This window comes from Parambassis ranga, chromosome 15 (assembly GCF_900634625.1).
Source record: "Parambassis ranga chromosome 15, fParRan2.1, whole genome shotgun sequence".
NCBI classification, from domain to species: domain Eukaryota; kingdom Metazoa; phylum Chordata; class Actinopteri; family Ambassidae; genus Parambassis; species Parambassis ranga.
Genome location: NC_041035.1, coordinates 3,186,725 through 3,211,821, shown reverse-complemented (window position 1 = coordinate 3,211,821; position 25,097 = coordinate 3,186,725). Strand labels below are relative to the sequence as shown.

Below are 25,097 nucleotides of genomic sequence, written 5' to 3'. Positions count from 1 at the left end.
GCTTTGTTGTCTCAACCTAACCTGCTGATACAGTTTTGATTGGCGTGTCACTGAACTGAGCATTTCTGTGTTTTTAAACATGTATATGTCAGCTAATAACGTTCAAACTATATTAGAGCTTGGAATTTTTTGTGGTCAAAAAACTACCGGGATTAAAAAAGAGAAGAAGACATATTATAACTTGTGTTGCACAGAGATCAGGGCGGGTCAAAGGCAGCGATTGCGAAGTAAGCTAGGTTGCGTTCGGGTTGATGACGAAAGCACGGCTTGCATGAACATAACCTAACGTAATGTAATGACTGTAATGAGTTTGATCTACAAAATGTATCTTATCTGTACATTTCCCCTTTATATTATATTATATTATATTATATTATATTATATTATATTATATTATATTATATTATATTATATTATATTATATTATATTATATTATATGAGTATCATGCTAGCAAAAATATCACTGAAAGTGATCAAACCAGTACTTAAATGTATAGTTTTCACAGATGGATAAATTATTTATTATTTAAAGTGACCTACACATTTGTTGTGTTAAATTATAAGCATTGCCTTGCTTTTGAAGAGACCCTCAAACCTAAGCATTGGCTCAGGCCCAGAGGTTGCCACTTGTTGATCAAAGCAAATTTGCTGTAGCATTTCATTGCAGAAAAGTAAAGAGATTTATATTACAAATGCCTCCCTTAACATTCATTTGTGGAGGTAAATGGCTATCAACAGCGCTCCATATGGTTAAGTTGTTCAATTTGTATGACTTTTATGCATGTTCTGATTACAATAATTGCTTGATAGGGAATGCAATTGTTTATGTCTGTAGACATGTGATATTATTCTGCATGTTTGCAGTATTCTGTTCTGTTTTGTTGAAAAAGAAAGATAAAAAAAATCAGCTTACGTGCTTATCTTTCCAAGGAATTTCAAACATACAGCAATCCAAGGACTATGTGTGTTTTCTTCATGTTGAGTGGGTGGGATGGTCCATGCAGAGATTTTACATCTACAGTCGCTGTCTTTATCTCTCAGTGCAATCAGGAGCCACCATTTGCTCAGCACTCACACTCAAAGTAGTGCTCTATGTTTAAAGCATGTAGACTCTACCTGTGTCAGACCTCTGTTTGCTTTGCAAACTCTCCTGTGGGATTAGTAATTGCAACATTTCATCTGCAAATATACGCATGTCAATTCCCGCAGTAGCAGCTACTGTGGCAATAACAACACTTTGCTTCATGTGTTTGTCATGCAGCCGCATACATTTGCCAGGTTTTCCCAAATAGTGTTAAAAATCTATCGTGTGCAGAAAACAAACATGCTTTCACAGACTGATTTAATTATCACTGCCTAAAGAAAAGATAACTTTGGAGGAAAAAAAGCATCTTTAATAACCAAGACTTTGTCTCATAGCTTCATTCAAGCCTGTCCTATTCCTCCTCAGCTGCATGTGAACAGCTGGAATTCTCTGGATTACGTTTGCTCCATCCAAACTAAAAATATTTATGTAAGCTAGTGTCTTGGATAGGAGTCTGTTAATCATTAATTACAGACATGATAATAAGAGCAGTGAGATGCATGTAATTGGAGCGGCCTCACTTAAGATATCACATGAGGCTGAATCTGTCCGTTAGGAGGGAACAGAATCCAGACAATAGAACATGCTCTGTGCTTCAAGATGCTTTCGTCACATTGGCAAAAGGTTCTTGTTTGAAAGTTGTAATGATAAATTGAGGGTGGTTTATCAAGAGTTCATTGAATGTGTTTAGATACTGTTGAGCAGCTTGAAGCCCGTAAACATAATAATGAAAATAGTTCCAAAGCTTAACCCCCCCCCCCCCCCATAATATACTGTATCCAGTAAAAGTTTGCTAAATTAATCAAAAACAAATGTAACTACAGAGAGAATAATCATTACTGAATTGAGGATAACTGGACATAAATATATATGAAATACAATGGTATTTTTCAGAGTCTGATATTTAAGCTACAGAAGTGTGGAAAACACTGGCCAACAGCCATGTGGACGTGTTCTCAAACTACTCCACATGACCACCGTGCTTCGCAGAGTATTCACTATTATTTACATTACTGAGCATAAAAGACCCTGCCACACTTTGGACAGAACTCTGCGCACTGAGTCTGGCTAACACCAGAATACACATGAGTAACTAGGAAGCATGGTGGCAGTACGATCATGCTGTGGGAGGGCTTTTTCTGTGACAGGGAATGGTTTGAATGCAGCCAAATTCAGAAAGACAACTCAAACAAATCTGCTCCAGATAGCACAAGACTTTGGAAGCTTTTGCTTCTTCATTCATGTGTGAACTTGCAGAAATTGCTCTGTTGTGACCCCAGTACAACATGCAGGGTGTGCAAGGCGTTTCTGACCTGATGATTTATCCGTATGTGTTAATTCAGACTAAGCATTGACTGCCTTCACTCTACATATCTGACTATTCGTTGTGTGTGTCTTATTGATTATTTTTGTTTGAGCACTCTTTCTTGGAGAAAGGGACCAGTTTTGGTCCACCTGGCTCAGGTTTGACATCTCACAGCAGTCAAGGCATCATTTCTGTCTCTGTCTCTGCTTGATCTGTCTGCATTCTAACCTGTCCATTTGTCTGAATGCCACTCGGACAGCACATCTTGATTTCTGTAAAGGGACATTGTAATTGAGTTTCAATAGAAATATATTGTGCATGCACAGCCAATCTGTGCCATTGTCTCCGTGGCCCTTACACCTAAAGGCTGCCCTTTAGTATCACTGAGAAGCGGTTTATCAGCGCTGGCATGCAGCGTGGGCTTTTCATGCTGCAGGTGTAACAGAAAAACAAATACACCTGCATTTGGTCATTTTCATATCTGACCTGCTTTGGTGGTCTCCATTTTGCAATCTTCTAGCTCCAGCATCACCAGCAAAGGTCACTGAAAGATGACAAACATTAACGCTGTGTACACTAATATCATATCTTAACGCCCACAGCTGTGTTAAGAATGTGTTAACGCTAGTCAAATAAGAGCAGGGCGATTACACTCCCCTTCCAAACCTTTCTAACAAAGTTGTGAGTGGATTTTTAATAAATGAACAGGCTGGATTATGCTATGGGCACCATTTTTTAAAGTGCGACTTTTAACATTTTATTGCGGGAGTGAAACACACAGTATGGTATGGGTGTAAATGTCACCTTTCAGGTAGGCTGCATAGGCAATGAGACAACACCATGGAACTAATACATATATGCTGTAAAATCCTTTCATAAATATGGTGGTCAATGGCAAGATACGATTTCTGATCCTGTTTGATTTGAACCATTAATCACACATGTGGAGGTCAAGAAGGTCACAATTCATCCTAAGTGAAGTGGATTCACTCTTTGCCACAGATCCACCTGTCTCCATTCAATCAAGGTCACTTTCATTCATTCATTAACTTAAGCAAAATATGTTAAAGGCAGCTGCTGTAGCAAACTTCCTAACCTCTAATTTTCTGGCAATGAAATAGTTAATGATTCTTTTGTTGATGATCTATAGTTTCAAACTATATATATACTACTTACTACTCAGAGATCTTTCCTAATGTGGTTAATATCGTAACTCCCCTCTTCTGATCTCTGCACCAAAATGCAAAGGTTCGGGGACAAAAAAGAAATTTCAGCCTAATACTTGTGAAACGAGTTAAATCATGTTGCGTGCTTTAGCATCGTTATGGCAACGAAAGGGGGGAAAAACTTTTTTCTGTAAATATACATTTTTGTATATCAACAGAATGGACTTCACTGGTTAACTATATACTGTATTTGGTAATGTAGGTTGAATCTCATGACACATGTGAGATCTCACAGTTACACAGTATTAGTCATATATCAAAACTCAAATGACATTTCTTACAGCACAGGTACAGGGGGGCTACAACACACCAATGTCCAACTGATAGATGCTGATTGGTCAGCTCAAATAACCATAGACTGTCAGGAGATTAACCCTTGATGAGCATATGTCTGATGTGATAAATCAAAAACAGCTGGAGGTGTGTGACATCTTTCAACACACACACAAACAGCCTGTAAAAAATAACTTAATGAAAACAAGATAAAAACGAATGGACCGCATAATTATTACAATATCATAATAAATTATACTTGACATACTCATACATTTATTTTTTTATGATTACCCCTTTATGTTGCTTTCCAAACTGACTCTTAAACTGTTTCCACAGCGAAGACATTGTTTTCCTTTTATGTGAACACTTAGGAAGACTCAATGCTGCAGTACAATAAGTGCCTCCATCTTTGCCATGCTAACCAACAACAGAGCAGGTAAACAGCTGCACTGTGAGGGCTGCAGCCAGAATGGGATGAGAGAGTGTTTGCAGACAGAGAGCCAATGGCAGACAGGGAAAGGGGGAGGAGAGTGTGTGTTTGTAGATCAGTGTGTGTGTGTGCGTGCGTGTGTGCCCCATGTGGTCGCAAAGAAAGGGAGTGAAAGAGAGAGAGAGAGAGAGAGAGAGAGAGAGAGAGAGAGAGAAAGGGGCCGTCCTTTCTACAGTGGACCTGTCACACACAATATTTAGCATGAAGTCAACCCCCCTCCACCCCCCCCTCCCTATACTCCGTGTGGGGATCAAGCCTCAGTCCTCCACAGCCTTCATGTCTGACAGCACAGAGGGAGAAAGGTGAAGAAGCAGAAGAAGAAGAAAGAAGGAGAAGAAGAAGAAGCAGAGAAGGAAGAAAAGAGGACACCGACTGGCAGACACCTTTTCTGACTTTTTGACGAGCGGGGAACTTTTTGTCCATGTCACGAGCAAACCTGAGGCCTGGACAGCCATCAGCCCACAGCAAAACTCTTTGCCTTTTCCACGGATTAATTTAACCAGACCGGGATTCTATGTAAGTGTAACTAACCACAGCTTCCCCCCTCTCTCTTCTTCTTCCTCCTCCTCCCGCTCCTTCTCTTTCCCCTCACGTTGTTTGTGTGCGTGGGTCTGGCATCCATCCAGTGCGTTTTTATTGGGGTTAAACTTGGCAAAATTGCTGGGATGAAAAGCAGGGGACCACTTTTTCTCTCTTATATTTGCAACTTTCCATGTTCAGCATGACTTCGTTCCTCGTGAAGCTGCGGATGACGCGCAGGAGAAGAAGATATTCAGAGAAGTGTTGCCTACTTTTTACGCGCTTCCCCACATTTACTTTGTAACTATAGGTTTTATCTTATATAGACTCTCCGTGCGTGCGTGCGTGCGTGCGCCAGGCCTGACTGCATAACATGTGTGAACCGGCGCTTCCACGCCCGGGTTCTCCTGGAGCATCAGGCTGTGCGTGGTGTGTGGTTTCCGCAAACCTTTCGCGCACAGCCAGCCGGACGTAGTGAAAATATTTTTTGGAGGGGGGGACAAAAATGTTTGAGGCTGTGGAGGTGAATTGATGAGTGGCAGGTGGCTGCGGGCGCCACGGGAGACTAAATCTGAGCTGTGCGCCCTCTGCCACGATGGTACGCACGCGCGCGCGCAATGGTACACATAACTTTTAACTGATATTATTATCCACATGTAACACGTGCACATTTCTTTTTTAATCTTTTATTTTCAGCATTATTATTATTATTAATAATACAAAACTACATCAGCCGATGCATTTATTTTAATTTTTGTTATTATATTTTATATTGGGTGTAAATATTTAGCGCATTATGATTTTTAAAATATTTCTTTCTATTAATAAATCTAGGGCCCATGACCCACTCTGTTAAAAATAAATAAAAACCCTGTATAGACCCAAATATTAATACAAATGAAATAAAAATTGTTTCCATGAAGTCAGAATAAACAGAGGAGCTGCGTTCAGCTTCTCTTGTTTTATTTTATGATAAACTTTTTATTTACTCAATAAGGTCTGCTTCATGTTCGATTTTCAAGCTCACGCTCTGTTTTTTTTAAAGTTATAAAATAAAATAACAATCCATCCTATAGGCAGATTTATTGTGGTCTGCTTTCGAGGTTTAACAGATCAGATGTCCCCCCTGCATGCCTTCAGTTTTATAGCCTCTTTTGCATCTGTTCCCAGGTCAGGACATATGAAAATCAGATTTGTTTAATCGAAGTTCACGTTTGGCCTCAGGGTGCAATGTAAATATTTCTTTTAGTGGTTATCAGCCAACCGTGTGTGCACCACCAGAGGCCCCGGCTCCTGCAGCCTGCTCAGAGGCCCGCAGTGGAGAACACGGAGCATCATTTTCTCACCTAAACATGATGAGAAGGACATTTTATTAAGCCACACAGAAACTTAAACATTTTAATATTGTTACCGTAATTTAGTGGAATATTATGGAAAAGACACTGACCGCGCAGGACCTTGCATTTGAACTTAACACGGGTGATTTCAGTAAATAATAATCACCTGCCTAAATATGCTTTTACATGGGGTGCATTCAAAGTCCTACTTACCTATTTATTGGCCAGGTAGTTTTATTTACAAAAAAAAAAGTCAAACGCACCTTCTTATAATTAAAATAAAAATAAAGTGCATCAGTAAAATCGAAATATGTTGTATTAAATGTTAAAACAATCCTTCTGTTAATTCATCTCAATCAACAAAAGATTTTTCAATAAATTCCCAAAGTTGTATTACACTGAGAGACTGCAGTGAAATGTATTTTGATGGGGCGTAATAAATGTTTGATGTGCAGAGGCTCTGTGTTAATCACTGCTGAGGACTTGTGTTGGCTTGCACAGCCAATTATTTCGCAGTGATTCTGCTGCAGGACTGCCTCGGCCTCACTCCCTCAATCATATGCAAATGGCTGTTATAGGAGGGCAGAAATTAACATCTACAAACATTGGACTGAAATTCCATCTGCCGCCTCTTCGAGGGGGCCCTTAATAAGTTCTCAGACAGCAAAGTGACACACATCTTAATCAACTCTTAATCCCAGGAATTAATTCTCGACGCGTTTATGAATAATTCTCGGGCTAATGCCTGCAGTCCGTGGAAATGCAAGCAGTCTGCTGCGCGCACCGCCAGATGGACCCGGCAATCTCCCGAAAAATGAGAGGATTTTTGCTTCCATTATTATTTTTTATTATTATGAGCAGATATATAGCCTGTTTAATGAGATCTGCGTCACAGGGCGACTGCTTATGCAAAGCACTGCAGCTTATGCAAACCGCAGAGTCTCATCTTGCTGCAGATTTGTGTTCATTTCTGAACAAGAGACCCCCAGCATTAAAAGTAAACACATCCTAGCAGTGTGTGTGTGTGTGTGTGTGTCTGTGTGCGTGCTGTTTCCGAGGGCAGAGGCGGAGAAACAGCATGTCAGGTAGAGGTAGAGGTGGCTGCTTAAAGGTGCTCCAGGAAGTAGCCAAGGGCCCTTTAAAACCTTTCATAAGTGTCGTGCAGGAGTAAGCACCACGGGGGGAAGTCAGCATCCACATCCCTGGTGGAGGGATGAGACTGCCAGGCTGCAGCCTGCTTGTTAGCTCCATGATAGCTTGTTGGCCATATTGAGCTGAGAGGGAGGGGGGGGGGGGCTCTCAATTTTGGAAATTTAATCATGTGGAGCCTCTGATTTGTGTGTGTGTGTAGAAGGGGGAGGGGGAAGGGGGGGTGGCGTTGGGTACTGACACCTTGTTCTGGACAAAATGACTGGCTTGCATCACCAGCACTCCCCTTGCTGCCAAGCCAGCCGGCCTCTCAGCACCACATTGACACCAAGCCGTCTGTCCATCCATCACTGCCACAGTGGATGTCGCCCCCCCTCCTTGTCTGGCTCACATTCATATTTCTGACCAAAATACTGGACCTTGCTGATACTAGACCTGGCCAGTGCACTCACAAAGGGACAGCTGTTGCTCTGTCAGGCACTGAACAGCCATTTTGGACTCATTTGTGGAGGGTTATAGATTTTAAAAGACGGAGAAGCAGCTTCACACACGTCTACAGCGAAGGTAAATGAACTTTGTATGCGGTCTGGAATGTAAGTGTTAAATATAAGCTGCCTGCTTGTTGGATTCACCTTCTGCTCTGTTTTGCTGTATTTGTGTTGAGCTTCGCCCTCTTAACTTACAGCTCATAAAAGAAGTAAACAGTAAGTGTAAGAGATGTTTGTCAGATCAGGGTATGAACACACTGAAATGTCACATCAGGACAGAAATAAATAAATATAGGATCAAATATTTTTGTTCAGAAGTACAGCCATGAGAGGAGGCTCACGCTTCCCTTTGAAATACAAAGACAGATATTTGTGGACTCCAAACAGGAGGAAAGAATGAAACAATATTTGTGCGGTTATGATCGAGATGGAAACTGATCTTTTTGACCCACAAGTCAACTTTAACCCACAAATCCATATCAGAGGCTCATTAATCCAAAGCCACAACACAGAGGCAGTGTGCTTACTGAGGTAATCTCTCCACTGGGAGACTCGACCTTATCCTCCAGTCTTGCATCTTTTTTTTTTTCCTTTTTCTTTTTTTTTCCCAGGGATGCAGTGATCGCCTCTGGCTGACAGCAGAAAACTCATTTTCCTGTCTTCTAATCTTTTGTGAAATTCTCACGGACGCTCAATAAAAAACAGATGCAAGCATTCAAAGTCAGCAAAATATCACTGGTGATGGAAGGAAATGTGCGTTATTAACGGCTGGATGCTCGTGCGATGGAATAAAAATGTTGATTCACTTATTGAACGTCAGAGATATTCGGCAGTAATCAGGTGCTAAACCTTTAATCAGAATATGCAGGTTGGCTTTAGTGCAGCTTTATGCTGCTTTGTGACACATTGCTAAGTGAGGGTCAGGGAGAGTTTAAAGGAAAACACTGATTCTTGTGTGTGTGTGTGACCAAAGACTGTGGTCAGTGAAGGCAGCAGCTTGTGGAGCTGTGAGCGCTGACTGAGGACACAGTAACACCAGTGACTAAAATGACTGGAAGTAATGTTATAAAATGTGTTTTTCAAATGAAATAAAGAGAGAGAGAGAGAGATGACATTTTAGGTGCAGCTCAAGCTACTCAATGACTTCAGGTGTGCTCGGCACATTTTCAGCATGTGGTGTTAAAAATCAGTCCACAATAAAAACTGTTGACTCCTCAGGAGAGGTCTGTAAAAACATGTTCCGAGTTTTTTCTCATAATGTTGAAATTATAGTCATAAAAACAAAATTCAAAGCAAAAACACACAAACTTTGACTACAAAACATCTCAGATTAAAAATACAACTCTGAGATTCGTAAAACATCTTTTGGTTTTCTAAAAAAACAAAATCCTGACTTTGAATTTATACATAATCTCTGAGAAAAAGAGTAATAATCAGATTTCTACCTTCGATCGAAGTACCTCTTCAGACTTTGTTTCCAGAAACATATTTGAACAATTAAAAATCTCAAAATCCTGAGATTAAAGTCAGAACAGGAAACAAATCTTCCAAAGTTGAGAAAACAGAAAATTTAACCCCTAAATTACTGAAGGATTTTCTTTTTTTTCTGTTTTCAACAAAGCATCGAAAACACGGAGGAAGAATTAGTATAAGTGCATTTTATTTGTACTTTTTCAGAAAGTGATGCTGCATCATATGAGTTTATCTGCCTGTTCTTATATCATTGACGACTGTCAGAAGGAGGACTGAGCCGAGTCAGCTGCTGATTAAAAGAGTATAAAGAGAGATGTTCAAAGAGTGCCGGGGGAAATAATGTTGATTCAACAACTGCAAATGGTGATAGTGGGTCTGGTTCAAGAGTTCAACCAAGCTGTACAATGTGTTGTTGTTGGTATAGTGTAACAGAAAGTGAAGTGTGTGTGTGTGTGTGTGTGTGTGTGTGTGGTTGGTGTGGTGTTCTGAGGCTGAGGCTTCAGATCTAACCCCCAGTAGAAGTCACATGTGACTGGCACAGACAAATACGCCTTCCCCAGAAAATCTAAATTTGCTGCTTCTAAGTATAAAGCTGGTAACCACAACGCTCAGCCACACACACACACACACAGTGGCAGCGTCCAAACACTCAGCAGGGGTTGTCCCAGGGTAGAGGTGTGAATCTTTAATGATTCAAGACTTTTCTTTTGAACTTGTAACCTTTTATGTCCACTGATTTATCACTTCTTTCTTTTCGTCTTTGCTGTCATCATCTCATGTCCTCACCAGCTGACAATAAGTAAGTGGAGGACATCATGAGGACTGTGGCGCCCATCTGGGGACATTCTAATCAAACACACTTGCATTTGACTGTAAATCATCCCAAACCTTTCTCAGCTCGGATGGAGTGAGTGTGCCCCCCCCCCACTTCAGCATTTTAAAGGTGTTAACTGCCCTCAGATAAATAAACAGAAAACTATTTTTGGGACTCCATTGAACAACAGCCTCACCCATTTGAATTTGGAAATGTCATAATGTATTTTATAGCAAGGAGACCTCTATTGCTCGTCCAAAAATAGATCTCTGTTCAGTTCAGGGCAGGTGCTGTTATAGCTGCTTATGTCAGCCTTCTATAATGGGGATCAAGGATCACAACCGCCACAGCGACAGTGAATGGAAAGATCGAAGAGAAAATAGAAACAGAATGCAGCGACAAATTAAACAAATACACACACATCAAATGGAGTCTCTATTGATTTGGATAAACACATACTTTCCCTCCGGATAGACAAGGAAATGATGTGAGTGGAGTCTCAGGAGGAGTGAGGTCAGCCGTCAGGATACAAATATGTCTGTCAGGGGTTTTACAAGCTGTATGCAAACAGGGGAATTAAAGATGCTTTATTTTTTTTCCTTACTTTTGTCTTTTTATGAGGTTGTATTTATTACACTATCAAACATATAGGAGAACATTGACAGATCATCTTTTAAACTGATCAATATATTGCCAATAAAAGTAACTGGTGACGGAGCTGAGCAAATATTAGAAGAAAATCTGAATTGATCATATTAAATATATATGAAATAAATGATTTATTATAAAATGGGCCATTTGTAAACCATAATGTTCCATAATGGAAAGATTTGAATGCTTACTGATGCCTGACCTGTGTCTGTCCGTGTCTCCGTGTGTCTGTCTGCAGAGCCTGGTCATGGATTTTAACCTGCTGACGGACAGTGAAGCCCGCAGCCCGGCGCTGTCGCTCTCCGACTCCGGGACCCCGCAGCACGATCAGGGATGCAAAGGCCAGGACAACAGCGGTCAGTCCACGTCATCGTCTGTGTGGAATCATGTGATGTAGTCTGGATAATGTGGAAATTATTTTTATTATTATTATCAGCCCAATATTGAGGCCTACAGAATAAAACGGGAGCGTATTTTTGTATTTTTTTTAAAATATTTTTAATATTTAACCGGGTCTCAAACGTTTTAATAGCTTGATCAAAACCATCAAGGCCTGATATAAAATAAACAAGATAGAAAATGCAGCGCGTCTATTATGCAAAGAGAAGATGGCAGCTTTTAGAAATCCGTGTCCCCGTGTTCAGGCAGCAGCCTCGTCGGTGCCGGCCTCAGGCCACGCGCTGTAATCAAATGTAACTTTGAATATGAAAATTCACGCGCACGAGCGAAACGTGTTTCTCTGCCGGGCGCCAGGAGACGAGCGCGCCGCCGAGACTTGATTCAGCGCAATTTAAAAAAATCAAGAAGCATCGATTTATTATTATTAATAATTTATTTGCTCGACCTACAGTGATCGAAGGAACTGAACTGTCTGACAGATGAAACTGTCTGAAGGTGGAGACACTCAGGGTCCGTGTCTCGTGTCTCGTGTCTCGTGTGCCGCCGCTTTCAGCAGCACGTCACGGCCTTCAGCGGGGAACGGATAATGTTTACATTCACCGAGGAGTTTACGTTATCACACGTGGCTGAAACGCCACACACATACACCACGTCTTCATAAAGGCTGGCTGTGATTGGTGGATCGATAGCGATAATCCGGACGGAGTTTACGTCTGCTCCATTTCAGTCCATAGGCCGCAGTTAGGTTCTATGTTGGACCAATGTCTCCGTCTCACTGTCCGTCTCTGCAGTGCCTCCATAAGACTTTACCCACGTGTGTGTGGGGCGCTGCTGCGAGTGTGTTCGTGTGTTTATGTGTGTGTAACCCAATCTAATTGCTAAACTGTGTGTGTGTGTGCTCAGAAATCCAGTCCTAACAAACTGTCAAACACAAACTATTTCAGTGTAAAAATGCTTTCAAGTCTGCTTCAGTGGCTGCAAAGCCTTCAGCTATAACCTGACACTGGAACTGCTCCTTTATTTGATCAATTAATAGACTTTTATTTTGAAGGTCAAATTAATTCTGGTACTTGGGTCCATTTAATTGATTTGACTTTCTTTTTTTATTATATTTATATTTTGCAACTGGCCACTGTATCTAATTCACATGTTGTTGGATTAATAAATCTAAAGTCATGGGATTATTTTTACAGGTCAGAGTTATTTTAATTTGCATATAAAAGTGATTCATGGAAAATTCCTTATTTTGTGTTTAATATAATGACATAAAAATAAACACAAACATAAAGGTTCACATAATAAGAATCAGGAATATAGACAATTGAAATGCTAATCATGTTTGCTATATGTTTGTTTTTAGCCTGGAAAAATAAGGATTTATGAAATCGTTTCCCACACTGTGAGACATGAATGAATGATTTTAAACTCTTTTTTTTTAAAATCATTTGCATAACATGGATTAATGGGTCCTGCCTTTTTCTGATCAGCTCTTCAGCAAATACTCACATCACTGACTTCATGACTTCATGTAGTGTTTTCACTTTTGAACAATAGTGATGGACACTTATGCCCTCTGGCATGTTCTGTTTTAAAATTAGCATTACAAACACTTTTTTCGTACAGTTCAACGTTCACTTTTGTGCCCCTTTATAATACAGCCTTAACCTGGACATAATTATTCTATGAACACTATGACTGCCACACCTTAGTGCACTCTGCCGCAGGCACAGGCCTGGGACTGTCTGACCTGAGAGAGAGCGCTCTATTGTGACAAACTCTTCTCTGAATAAAAAGGTGCAGCTCCTGCGTTGGACAACATACAAACATACATGTATTACTTATTGATGCGATGCTTTTTTTTTCAATATCTTGTTGTTCTTCCAGAAAGTGATTTGGTTAAAAGCCTCTTGAAGTTCCAGATTAAAGCTGACCTGGAACGCCTCTGTCATGTCGGCACATTATCAGTCAGATTGCTGCTATTGTTGGTGGCGTCACTCTGAAAGAGGTCTGCCCTTTCCTCTGTATTGGGTTATAGACTTTGGCCTTAAGTGACAGCTTACCCAGTGTCGGTTTACTGCCAGATAACAGCTTCGGCCCTGGCCCTTATTGGTTTTGCCGGTGGCCCTGTGGAGCCTCTTTTTAAACCCCGCTGATCATTTCGAACTGCTCCCAGAGAGCTAAGCCTTCACCAAACAGAGCCCAACCTGCCCCAGTCACAAAAGCCTGATCCACAGGATTAGCTGGCCAACTAATTTCACTTTCTGTGAGGTCCTCAAATTGCGGGAGTCAGATCTGGCAGAGAAGGAGAACTGGCAGACATAACACGGATGTGTGGTCTTTTAAAAACTCACCGCACTGGGGGCCAAATGCAATCACACACTGCTCCTGCACATCTACCAACATAATGCTGTGTTTGCAGTCATTCTCTCCTGGCAACGTCACACTCGCGCTTGTCATTTCCCTGCCTGTGGGATGGAGGGGGTTTTAGATGCTGTTTGATCTGATCATATCCAGTCACTATCAGCTGTGAGGGGATGCTGATGAATGCAGAGGGAAAGGTCTCTCTAGCTAAATAGAGTCCACAGAGATGAGCCTGATTTAAGGTGTATTTGTGTCCCACAGTTTGGGATAATTCACTATTAAATTATGTAACTGTAAAATTTTACTACAATCATAAACTGCAGGTGTATTTAAATACACATATAGATGTGTTTTACTGTGAAAATAATTAATGAATGATCTTTATTTCTGATACTTTTCTGGTACATCCATCCATTTATTAACCTGCTTCATCCTGTAATATAGGATCACAGAGAAACTTGTAACTGATTCTTTTTCTCTACTTTTAGATTCTTTCACCATGTTTTCTTCTGATGGTGCAAACCTGGATAACTTACTGTGCAAATGATAAAGCACAAAGCATGCTCTCTTCTCTTCCACAATTATTCAAATATAAAATTTAAAATCAAATATATGGATATAGAATTATAGATAAATGTGTGTATTTTAGCTGCAAAGGACAGTAATCACACAAGCTCACGCACGTACACACACACACACACACACACACACAGGTGTCTGTGTGTAAACCATAGGGATATAAAAATATCCATAGATAGTGCTCACACATTAATAAAGAGAGGAAAAGACGATCAGGTATTAACTGTTCGGGAGGCAAAGGAGAACAGAACGGATTACAACTCAGTATTTTCTTAATTGTTTTTATTTGTTTAATGACTGCTGCTGCTCTGAATACTCAGTTTTGACAAATCACACATATGTCATCGGTTTTCTTCAGCTAAAAGCAGCTAAAAGAAACTATAGTAAAATGAAATATTAAAGTTCTCTTAATCTATTTTGTTGTTTTAAAATTCTTCTTTGTTAGTAGATGATGATTGTTTGTGTCTGTCAGGTACTTATAGTTAAATAGATATAGATATATATCAGAAGCAAAAGCTCTATTATTCCTAACAAACAAGTCAGATAAACTAAATACATATGAGCAGCTGCTCAAAAAATATAAATTACTGAATACTTGTACATCTTGTGCTGGTTTAAAGTTTAGATTTGACATACTTACATGCAGTAAAATAACACATCAGTAACCTGTCATGAGGAGTTTTGCATGTCATAACCTTCAACAGTGGACAGATTGCTCTGGTGTGAATTATGGCCATAATCTGTGTCATATAAGGTCATGATTTCATATTCTTGCCTCTTTGCGTTGCTCTCATTGATCCATTGTGCCCTCTTTTTGCTTCACTCTTCCGCCCTGTATCCTCATGTTTCTCCTCCTGTGTTTGCTTAGACACAGAGAAATCCCACCAGAACCAACTGGACGAGTCCAGCACCGAGGACGGCTCACTGAAGAAGAAGCAGCGGCGGCAGAGGACTCACTTCACCAGCCAGCAGCTCCAGGAGCTGGAGGCCACCTTCCAGAGGAACCGCTACCCCGACATGAGCACCAGAGAGGAGATCGCAGTGTGGACCAACCTCACTGAGGCGCGGGTCAGGGTGGGTACACAAGTCCTTCCTACCTCAGCCTGCTTTGGAAGAGAGAGGCCTCAGAGTGTTTATCTTAGTAGTGGCTGTTTTTTTTGTAATTAGCAACCACAGAGATGGAAAAAAGCACAAAGGCTGCATCAAGCTGATTTTTACAACATGTCATTTGGTTTGTGCGGGCCAGATTGTGACCCCGCTGACCTGATGAATATCAGTGGATGACATTTGGCACGTTTGAAATCAAGTTTTTCAGTACAGATGTGACACATTTAGCTCCAAACAGACCTAACCTTCAGATTTTAATGATGTTTATCACTACTCACTTCAATGTGTAGGCATAGTGGATGAAGGTCGAGGACAGATACAAGTAATTTTAACTTTTTATTGGTTAAATTCAACACTTCAGCTCAATTCCAGGTAAACTGAAATCACCAAAAAACACCAGGAGGAAAGTCAGAAGATGGAAGAGAAATAAAGCGAGAATTGGCCGAGGCTTCGCTGGTTTAGCAGACCACAGACCCAGTCAAGAGATATTGATTTATTGATTAATATTATCGCCCTGTGAGCCTGGATGTGTGGACCATACCAAACAATAGAAACAAATGCTGAGTGAGGGCATCGCTCCCGTAAACTGTCCAGACACCTCGTCCTGAGTGTCTGTGGACTGACATTCACCTTGAGTGAAGGTGACTTTTTCCTTCATTTGAATGGAGTCAGTCTGTCTGCACATTAGGGCACTAAAAAAGATCATTCATGCAAATAACAAGGTTGAACCAAGGTTATGTTTTTTTTTAATGCAACACATTGAAGTCCTACTAATCACTATAAGAACCAAAGATCTGAACCGTTTTGCAAATCATTTTACTACAACTTGACTTTCATGGGTTGTTGTGACACGTCAGCGCTGTCTCCTTCTAGAGGAGACCGAAAAGTTAATGTCGCTTCGAAGCTTCGAAGCCTTTAGGATGCTTCAGAAGTTGGATTTTAAAATAAAAATAAATAAATATGAATTGCTTACAAAATATTAATTTGATTACAGCCATACAAAACTAACAACAATAACTAACTAACAACAATAAACAAAACCAAACCAATCAATCAGCTGAGAATGTATAATAAATCATATAATTCATACATGGTTAGAAATACGAGCTACTTCAATGCTAGGTAAATCCCCCCCCCCACACACACACACTAAACCTAAATGTCAAAGGTGCAGCAGCGTGAGGCCACACCCAGCGGTTTGGTCATTGTAGCTATATGGAGCAGGAGGACATGCATTCTGATGGATGACAATACAATCGCTAGCCCGCCTGACAAGTAATGGATCAAATTAATGTTGGCTGGACGAAAGGTCACATAGCATGCACTCTTGGTTGTTATTTTGAAAGGACAACAGACTACATATTGACTCGCCCCTAATGTGCATCGGTGGCCCTTTTCAAGCCTGCATGCAGACAGATTCCCGCATCCCTCAAATAGTTCACCTGTCAGACTGATTCATGCGATTTGTCACGGAGCACTTCTTAATCATCAGTGCAGCAGCCTGGCAGGATGTATTGATAACACTCACTGTGGCGATGAGTGACTGTGGATCTTTTATTTTGATCAGAATACCCCACAAAAACTGTCTATATGCTACACTTAACTCCAGTGTTGGTTTCAGCTAAGAGCTTAATGTGAACATGTCGGTGTATAGCATGTGTGTGTTAGTTATAATGCCTACAATAAAGCTCAGATCACAGCTAAAGTAGCCAACTGCTTGTGATTAGTTGTGTGTGTGAAACACCATTTGAAGCTAAAGCACAGTGAGGTACTGACTTGTGATCATCATGGCACCTGAGTCCATCTAACTCCTGATCGATCTAAATAAGCACCAAGTGTTCATTTATTTGTTTGTATGTTTTTTTCCTGAATTGAGAGACCACCAATTTTAATGGAGATTAACTCATTTTAGCAGCCAGCCTCACGTGGCCACAGTTTATTTTTTCCACTTCCTGGGTCTTTATTTTCCAGCCCCACTTGTTCAGACCTTTGTTATTTTGGTTCATGAAATCTTTAGATATATTAGGAATCGACAGTTTAGTTGTTGGGCTTAATTAGATGTGGACCAGGTTCATATTTTAGGAGCCCCTTGAAATTTCAATTCAAGCATGAGTACAAGTTAGGTTGAAGAAAATGTCATGATGGAAAGAACTTTATGAAAAGTTATTCCAGAGGCAATACACTCAGCTGCTGCCAAGATTTAAATACCATGGTGATTAAAAAAAGTCAGCAAAATGACTAGAATATGCTGGGAATAAAAACCGTCTGAAAAAACTTTTCACTGCCGAAGTTGTTTCACAGGATGAGACCTGGAAGATCTGACCTGCCGGTGGTACTAAATACATCTAAAAAAGTCAGGGAACAAACTTGCAAAATATCAGAACGTATCCTTTTAGAATCATAGATTATAATAATAATTTATAGAAAGTTATGCAGTAGTTAGTTATATAATAGTTTTGAGCTATTTAGCTCTGAACTTACATACATGTAAGGCTAGTTCTATGGATATTAAAGGGTCAAAGTCATATATTGACATGTTTTGTGTAGTCTGCTGGCTGCTTATCAATCCACAGTTTGTTTTGGTGTGATTTCAGCTTGTGATCTCCCGTACAATGGAAATAACTAGTGAAATGTAGATTAAAAATGTAGAAAAGTTCGTGAGGTTTAATATTTCCTCATTAAATTGCCATTTACCTCCATTGTACTGAAAAGAAGAGAGAAGTCCCAGCAGCCGATATCTCCAAAACTTCATCTACAAACTGTCTAAACATACAACTATCCAGATGGATAAAGAGGGGTGTACTCTGGGTTCATCTGCAAATGCAGTGCTTTTTTAGATCCACAGATCCTATCCTCGCAGAGATGATTCATAAAAGAGCGTGCCGGCGAGCAAATGAACAGCCTTGACATTCAGCCTCTTCCGCGAACCTTCAGACAGCATTGCCTCCAAGTCACGGCGAAGATTGGGTAGCTCCTGTCTTGTCCTTTAGCTTGGGGCTTCCCCTTGCTGTCACTGAGTGCAATGGAAAACTCAGAGTCATGCACTTTCTACTCATATTAATGGTCAACAGCATTCTGTTACTATAATAACAGAGTATTGGGTGATAACATAGCATGTATGTCAAGGGGCCAGAGAGGCGGCTCGAGTATCAACACAAGAAAGAGCTGTAAAAGTTTTAAGAGGATTAAAGAGATAAAACATATGACACCAAATTATTTTAATGAAGCCTAAATCAAATACATGAGTATTAACAAATGACCGTAGGGCTTCTGTCAGGCTGTCGTTTCTCCCCTTTTGTTTCCAGTTCAGACCAAAAGTTTGTCCTTAACTGAGGAACTTGGAACAGCTTTCATTTAAAAAAAATCCCAATTTAGATTTTTCACTAAAGCTTTAATCCAGTTCATATCCTCCAAATATAGGACCATAAAATGACAAATGTGAAGATTGCCCTTCCGTGACATTTCTTTCATTGGGATCTCACTATTCAAATAAGTGAATGATTAGTTTTAATAAGCCTTTCCTAATATGACTGTTTGATGATACACTTCAACTTACTTTCTGGGATCATTATGTCTTTGAAAAAATTCTGGATACATATGCACACAATATTACAAAAAGTATTTGAGAAGGGTTAGGATACTCTGGCGAGATATGTTTCAGAATTAGTTTTTGAAAGAAAATGTAATTCCAAAATAACTTCCTCCTTTAATCGAATTTTTCCCCCCTTGTTCTCGAAAAATAATGACAGCAATAAAGCTTCTTGACACATGGTTGTTATTTTTGCTAAGTTTGAAATAGTGTTCTTTCGTTTAGTCAAATGTAGAACAGTGTTTCCAAAGCTAATGTTCTGGGTGTCCTATGCTTTTTGGTGTGGATATCTGCGATGTCTGACTATAACTAACTATAAAAGCTTCATGTCGAAATGTTAGCTGACAGTTTTTATAGCGTAGTGCTCCACCTAAAGCCGGGCATACACTCTGCGTTTTTTGGTCCGATTTTGAGTCGTATGATTTTTTTGGGTCGGGCCGAATTTCAGCTTTGTCGTGCATCTTTAATCGGGCAGTGTATTGGAGGCTTAACTTAAAAATGGATAAATGTATTCTACCACATAGGTGTAAATGTGCTAGCAAATTGCAAAAGTCTGCCTCACATTCCCTTGTTCAGTATTACTTTGACAAACCTAAAGACGTCCACAGACAGCAACATGTCGAATGACCTCGATCAAGGCCAGTACGTTAAATTTATTATTGTTTTGGATGGTTGGTTAACAAATGTTTGTAGGTATAATCAAATGTATTCAAATGTGATATGACTCCAAACCAAATTAGGCGATAAAAGTGTCAAACCAAATCTGGATCAAGTGTTCCAACCAAAACCAGTTTTAGCTTTAAGTACAAGAAAGACATGGAGGTTTTCAGCAATCACACTGCAACTTCTCCAGGTGTTTCACATATTATTTCTTAGGAGCATATAGCTTATATATATATATATAGCTTTAAACTATAACAGAGTGCTATATGTTTACTTGTGTGTCCAGTGCTTTCGTCTTTCTGCTCGTTTGAGTCAGGAAGGGATCAATATTTGGGCTTTATTTTTATCATTTTCAAAAATACAACAAAGAAACACCAATCAGAACAAGCACAGACAGTTTGAAAAAACAAATAATAAATAAAATTATTGGGATTTTGGTAAATACACTTCAGTGTGCATAGTACTTTTCTTTGCTTTCCAACAGCTGCCACTGACATTAACTCACTGAAAAGCACAGTCACATCAGAGAATACAACTAATGTGTTATTGTCTTGTTGATTTTCTAGGTATGGTTCAAGAACCGCCGTGCAAAGTGGAGAAAACGGGAGAGGAACCAGCAGGCAGAGTTATGCAAAAATGGCTTTGGTGCCCAGTTCAATGGACTCATGCAGCCCTACGATGACATGTACACAGGCTATTCCTACAACAACTGGGCGACCAAGAGCCTAGCAAGCAGCCCGCTCTCTGCTAAGAGCTTCCCATTCTTTAACTCAATGAATGTAAGCCCCCTGTCATCCCAGCCCATGTTCTCCGCCCCCAGCTCCATCCCCTCCATGAACATGGCCTCTAGCATGGTGCCCTCAGCGGTGACTGGAGTTCCCGCCACTGGGCTCAACAACCTGGGCAACCTCAACAACCTCAACAGCCCCACGGCACTCAACTCGGTCGCTGTGACTGCGGCTACTTGCCCTTACGCCACCACAGCCAGCCCCTACATGTACAGAGACACCTGCAACTCCAGCCTGGCCAGCCTGAGGCTCAAGGCTAAGCAGCACACCAACTTTGCTTACCCGGCAGTGCAGAACCCCGTCTCCAACTTGAGCCCCTGCCAATATGCTGTAGACCGGCCGGTATGAAGAAGAAGAAGCTTTGATTGTGACCCCTGACCCAGCTGACCAGCTGTAAGTCCACTGTTACCCCTCTTCACATCTCTTCAAGTTCCACCGCTAAACTGCCAGATGTGCAGCAGACTGGCAGCTCGTGTTTCAAAGATACGCAAACTGACTAAACAAACAGACAGTCAGATGGACCACCACACTTCAAACCACTTCTGTGAGACTTTGTCACTGTACTGACCAACTGCTTCAAAGGATTTCTAAAGATTATTATCCACTATCCTTTTTTTTCCTCCCTTCTTTTGAACTGCATGATTAGAGAAAACATAGAACCCAATGGTAAATAATACGGAGGCTTCAACTGGACTGGTGGTCAACATCACGGCTCAAAAAACATCGAATTGCAATCTTTGCTACTGACGCAGGAAAAGGGACCTGTGGTTGCAATGTGACAGAAATGGAGGATGTATATAATGGACTTTTTTCTGTTTTGTATGTGACAAAAAAATATATGAAAATGTAGTACTTTAAAGATGAGAAAAGCATGTTCTTCAAAAGCAAAGGCCCTAGGTTGATGTACTATTTGGCACTTGGTTTAGGAACTGTTGTGAATTCTCCTTCTCTTGGGAGCTGAAAGGTTGACATAAAATGAGGTGAGAAGAAGAAGGCAGTTCTGGAAGGTCAACACAACTTCAACACACAAACAGTGATTCATACACACACATTTACCAGAATATCTGCAAGTTTTTTTCCAAGTAAAACTCTAAAAAGCCATTGAGTATATAGATTTGTGTGGTGTTATACAAAGGGAGTCCATGACTGTAAAAAAAATGTATGTAAGAGTGCAGTTGTTATAACAAAAACAAGCTTTTTTCCTGGTGTAGCCTGCTTTGTCTCATTAAAGAACCAATTAAAGGATCTGTTTCTATCAACTACAAATTGACTTTCAAACACTTTCCTTCCACATCTCTGACGCACAGCCAATGACATTAATTGTGTGACACATGGTGTTCCTCACAGCAATGAGCATGATGCCATGGAAACCCTCACCTCCATGGCAACACTTACACAACGATGAAAAAGAGCAATAGGTTGGAGGGGAGATATAGATGTTCCCGATGGCTGCTTACTGATATGTTTGACCGACGCTGTGCGGTAACTGCAGGCTATCCGGTAACTCAGCAGGAATTCACAGAGGCTGCGGCTCAAGCAGTGCCAGGATTACATAACACCCTCCAGGAGCAAAGACGCAACCTTAGAGGTCAGCAGTCCCTCAATCCCCATCAGCAACCCTACAAATATTTATCGGTTGTGCCTTTCGGTCGTTTCCTTAATGCTGATTTGTAGATCTTTCACAGTTAAATCACACTTTATTTTTTCAATTAGCATTTGACAATTCAAACAGCTGATCTGTGACAATCTGAAGTAACGCTTACAGGCTAGATTTCTTAACTACATAACATTAAAACATGCACGAAACAAACATGGAATAAGTTGGAAATAAACATTTAAAAACCCAAGGACATTTTGTAATGCTAGTAAAACTAAGCAGTGCATACAACAGATATAGATAGATAGATAGATAGATAGATAGATAGATAGATAGATAGATAGATAGATAGATAGATAGATAGATAGATAGATAGATAGATAGATAGATAGATAGATAGATAGATAGATCACTACTACTGCACTACAAAACAGTAGTGTCAACTCATCACTGTCCTTTTACAGAGTGGTACATCTATGGGTAGGTGGAAGGGAAACAGTGCAGAGAGGATTGTGAAGCTGAGCTCTCTTTATTCTTCTCCTGTGGCTCATTGTGATTCTTTGTGTGGTTGTTGAAGGTCGGTGTTGCATTCTTTTGCCTCTTTTCATAGTAAACGGTGTTGGTTCTCTGTGGATTCTACTTTTAGAGTAATACAACAATCCTGAGCACCAGGATCCAGGGTAAAGGTTATTTAACATAGGTGAAAGTTTAGAATATAATTTAAAATGTTTTTTTTTCTTTACTTTTTTAATTTATTTGATTTATTAAATAGAATATTGTATAAGCTAGTAACAAAAGATCAGTAAGCTTCAGTTCCCCTCAGACATTGTGGCTTTAAAATCAAACATGATTCTATAGTGGAAATGGAGCCTGCACTTTTCTATCTACGAGTGATGCTCATAAAATAATTTATAATATTAAAGCTTTTCAGTGATTCTCTATCACCCATTCATACACAACCCCCATACTGGCTATATTGTCATTCTGAGATACTTTGGTTACAGTGTCTTGCCTGCAGACATACTTTAGGATGCAGAAAGGCTGGCAACAGTCTGGCTCGGTGGTAAAACGTTGCATTAAAAACCTTTTTCTGCAAAATGATATAAGACACACCATTAAGCAGGATTTTGAAGACGTTTCAAGACATCCATGTAGCACAATACATAGTGGTCTGAGGAATAATGGCAGAACTGTTATGCAATACATTTATGTCACTTGCATGAAATTTAAATAAGCACATGTTGAAAAGTACGTTTTTCATTTTCAGCATTCAGTGTCTTCCCCTGTCAATCCCTCAGTGACACAGACACACTTTCAAACTGTAAACCAGGCAGGGCAGAGCCTCCAAATCAACTTGCTGCTGATCCGAGCACAAGCTATTCTCCTGGTGGCCTCCTCAGACCTATTTTGTGGAGTGAGGTGAAACGGTCACAGTATGTGCTCTTCACCGCCACACCGCACTAAAGAATCAATATTGCACTGGAGGGGAGATATGTGCTGGTCCCTGATGTTTACTCACACTGCAAAACTACAGCAAGTGAGGAGAGAGGGCACAGAGCGTGGTCTGGAAAAAACACAAGACCCGAGGAAGTTCTAACGATTACCTCAGAGAATAGCCAGAGAGAGGAAAGACACAATAACAGACGGAAGAATCAGATGTGGACATTTCTGTAGCACACAGCTTTGTTAAAATTACTTATAAACCTCATTCTCTTGTTTTCCTTATATTTGTACTTAAAGCAAATAAAAGCACCAGGCCAGCTGCTCATAACTGACCTGCTTCACCTGGGGACCAATATCACTTTTACAGTCAACAGCAGATTAACATTTACATCTGTTTCTAGACTTTTAAATAAATGTAACAATACATTCTTAACAACCATTACTGCAATAAATTTCATTCTAAAGTATTAATAAAAAACAAAGGCTGTGCATGCATAATTAAAACAAATAAATTCATAATAATCACTTCAATATTTCACTCTTTAAATAAATAACTACTTCTACTAAGGGATCCTGAGGCACATTCTGAACATTTTTTAGCATTCTAATTGTAAAGGCAGCAGAGAGCAGAAGATGAAGCTGAGGATGAGCAGCAGATGGTGGATGTGTTAGTATTTGGTGAATAACGTGAGGGGGCAGGCAGAGAGCGGAGCAGGCAGCCAGGTAGCAGCATAAGCTAAGCAGCGTAGATCTGAGAGCGAGAGGCGGAACAGGATTAGACCAAAAGCAAAACTTGGCATGAGATGGTTACATCTTGCAGAAGAAGCAGAAAACCTCGGTAATAGTGACACCTGAGGCTGCTGGGTGAACTGCACAGGAAGTACCCTGTACACTGTAAATGCATTAATACAATGGCAATAAAGTGAATGTCAGAAAGCAGCATCCCATGCTGCAGAGACATGTAGCCATTCAGTCTCAGCTACTAGAATGCAACCATTTTGCATATTACACCATTTATACACCAATACACCATTTATTGTGGACTTACATCGGTGTCCTCACATTAGCTGGTGAAGTATTACTGCAAGCCACTAATATAGTATTAATGACAACCATAGCTCAGCCTGCTCGCTGTAACTCAACTATGGAGTTACATTACAATCCATTCACATGTTGGCAATAAAGGCTGATTAGTATGCATACAAGGAGGCTTTGAACTCAACAGACTGAAATAATGGATGAGCTGCTAGAACAGACAGTGGATGTGCATCAGGTAGAGTCAGAGCCAAGAGAGAAGGCAGCACCACACCCAGACTCACACAGAAAGACAGAGAGTGATCCACAGGAGGGGGGGGGGGCAAAGACTGAAGGCACCACAGAAAACACAGAGGGTCAGCTCAGTGGGTCAGTGCTGCTGACCAGGCCCATAGCTGCATAATGCCCCTGCTTTCAGTCTATATACATTTCTTTGTTCCTCGTTGTTGTGGTAGATTATTGTCTCAGAAGAGGTGGACTTGAATGTGATAAATATAATTAGGACTCAAACAGAAAACACCTTCATGGTAATTACTGTTGAAAATAGAGTGATGGAGCGATTCAGCAGACTCTTCTTGTTTGTTCCCTGTAGGGGATTAGAAAAAAATTACAACTGGCTGATACAAGCTTCTCAAAGTTATTAACTAAACAAAGTGACTTTTGGGCGATACTTTTTATGAACTGTTTGCTCAGCCTGTTTAAAGTGGAATAAAGCTCAGAAG

General features: G+C 40.4%; 1 protein-coding gene across 2 annotated transcripts; it reads left to right on the top strand.

The window, feature by feature from the left end:
• Positions 1-4,633: 4,633 nt before the first annotated feature.
• pitx3 (paired-like homeodomain 3) lies at positions 4,634-21,559 on the top strand. 2 transcript variants are annotated; one of them, XM_028424204.1, is made up of 4 exons: positions 4,634-4,899; positions 11,053-11,170; positions 15,022-15,227; positions 20,079-21,559. In XM_028424204.1, the coding sequence occupies exons 2-4, from the start codon at positions 11,062-11,064 to the stop codon at positions 20,646-20,648; spliced, it is 885 nt and encodes a 294-aa protein (XP_028280005.1). In that variant the 5' UTR covers positions 4,634-4,899; positions 11,053-11,061; the 3' UTR covers positions 20,649-21,559. The 2 variants fall into 2 exon arrangements, with proteins under 2 accessions (XP_028280005.1, XP_028280004.1); XM_028424203.1 differs by lacking the exon at positions 4,634-4,899 and adding an exon at positions 7,706-7,952.
• The last annotated feature ends 3,538 nt before the right edge of the window (positions 21,560-25,097 follow it).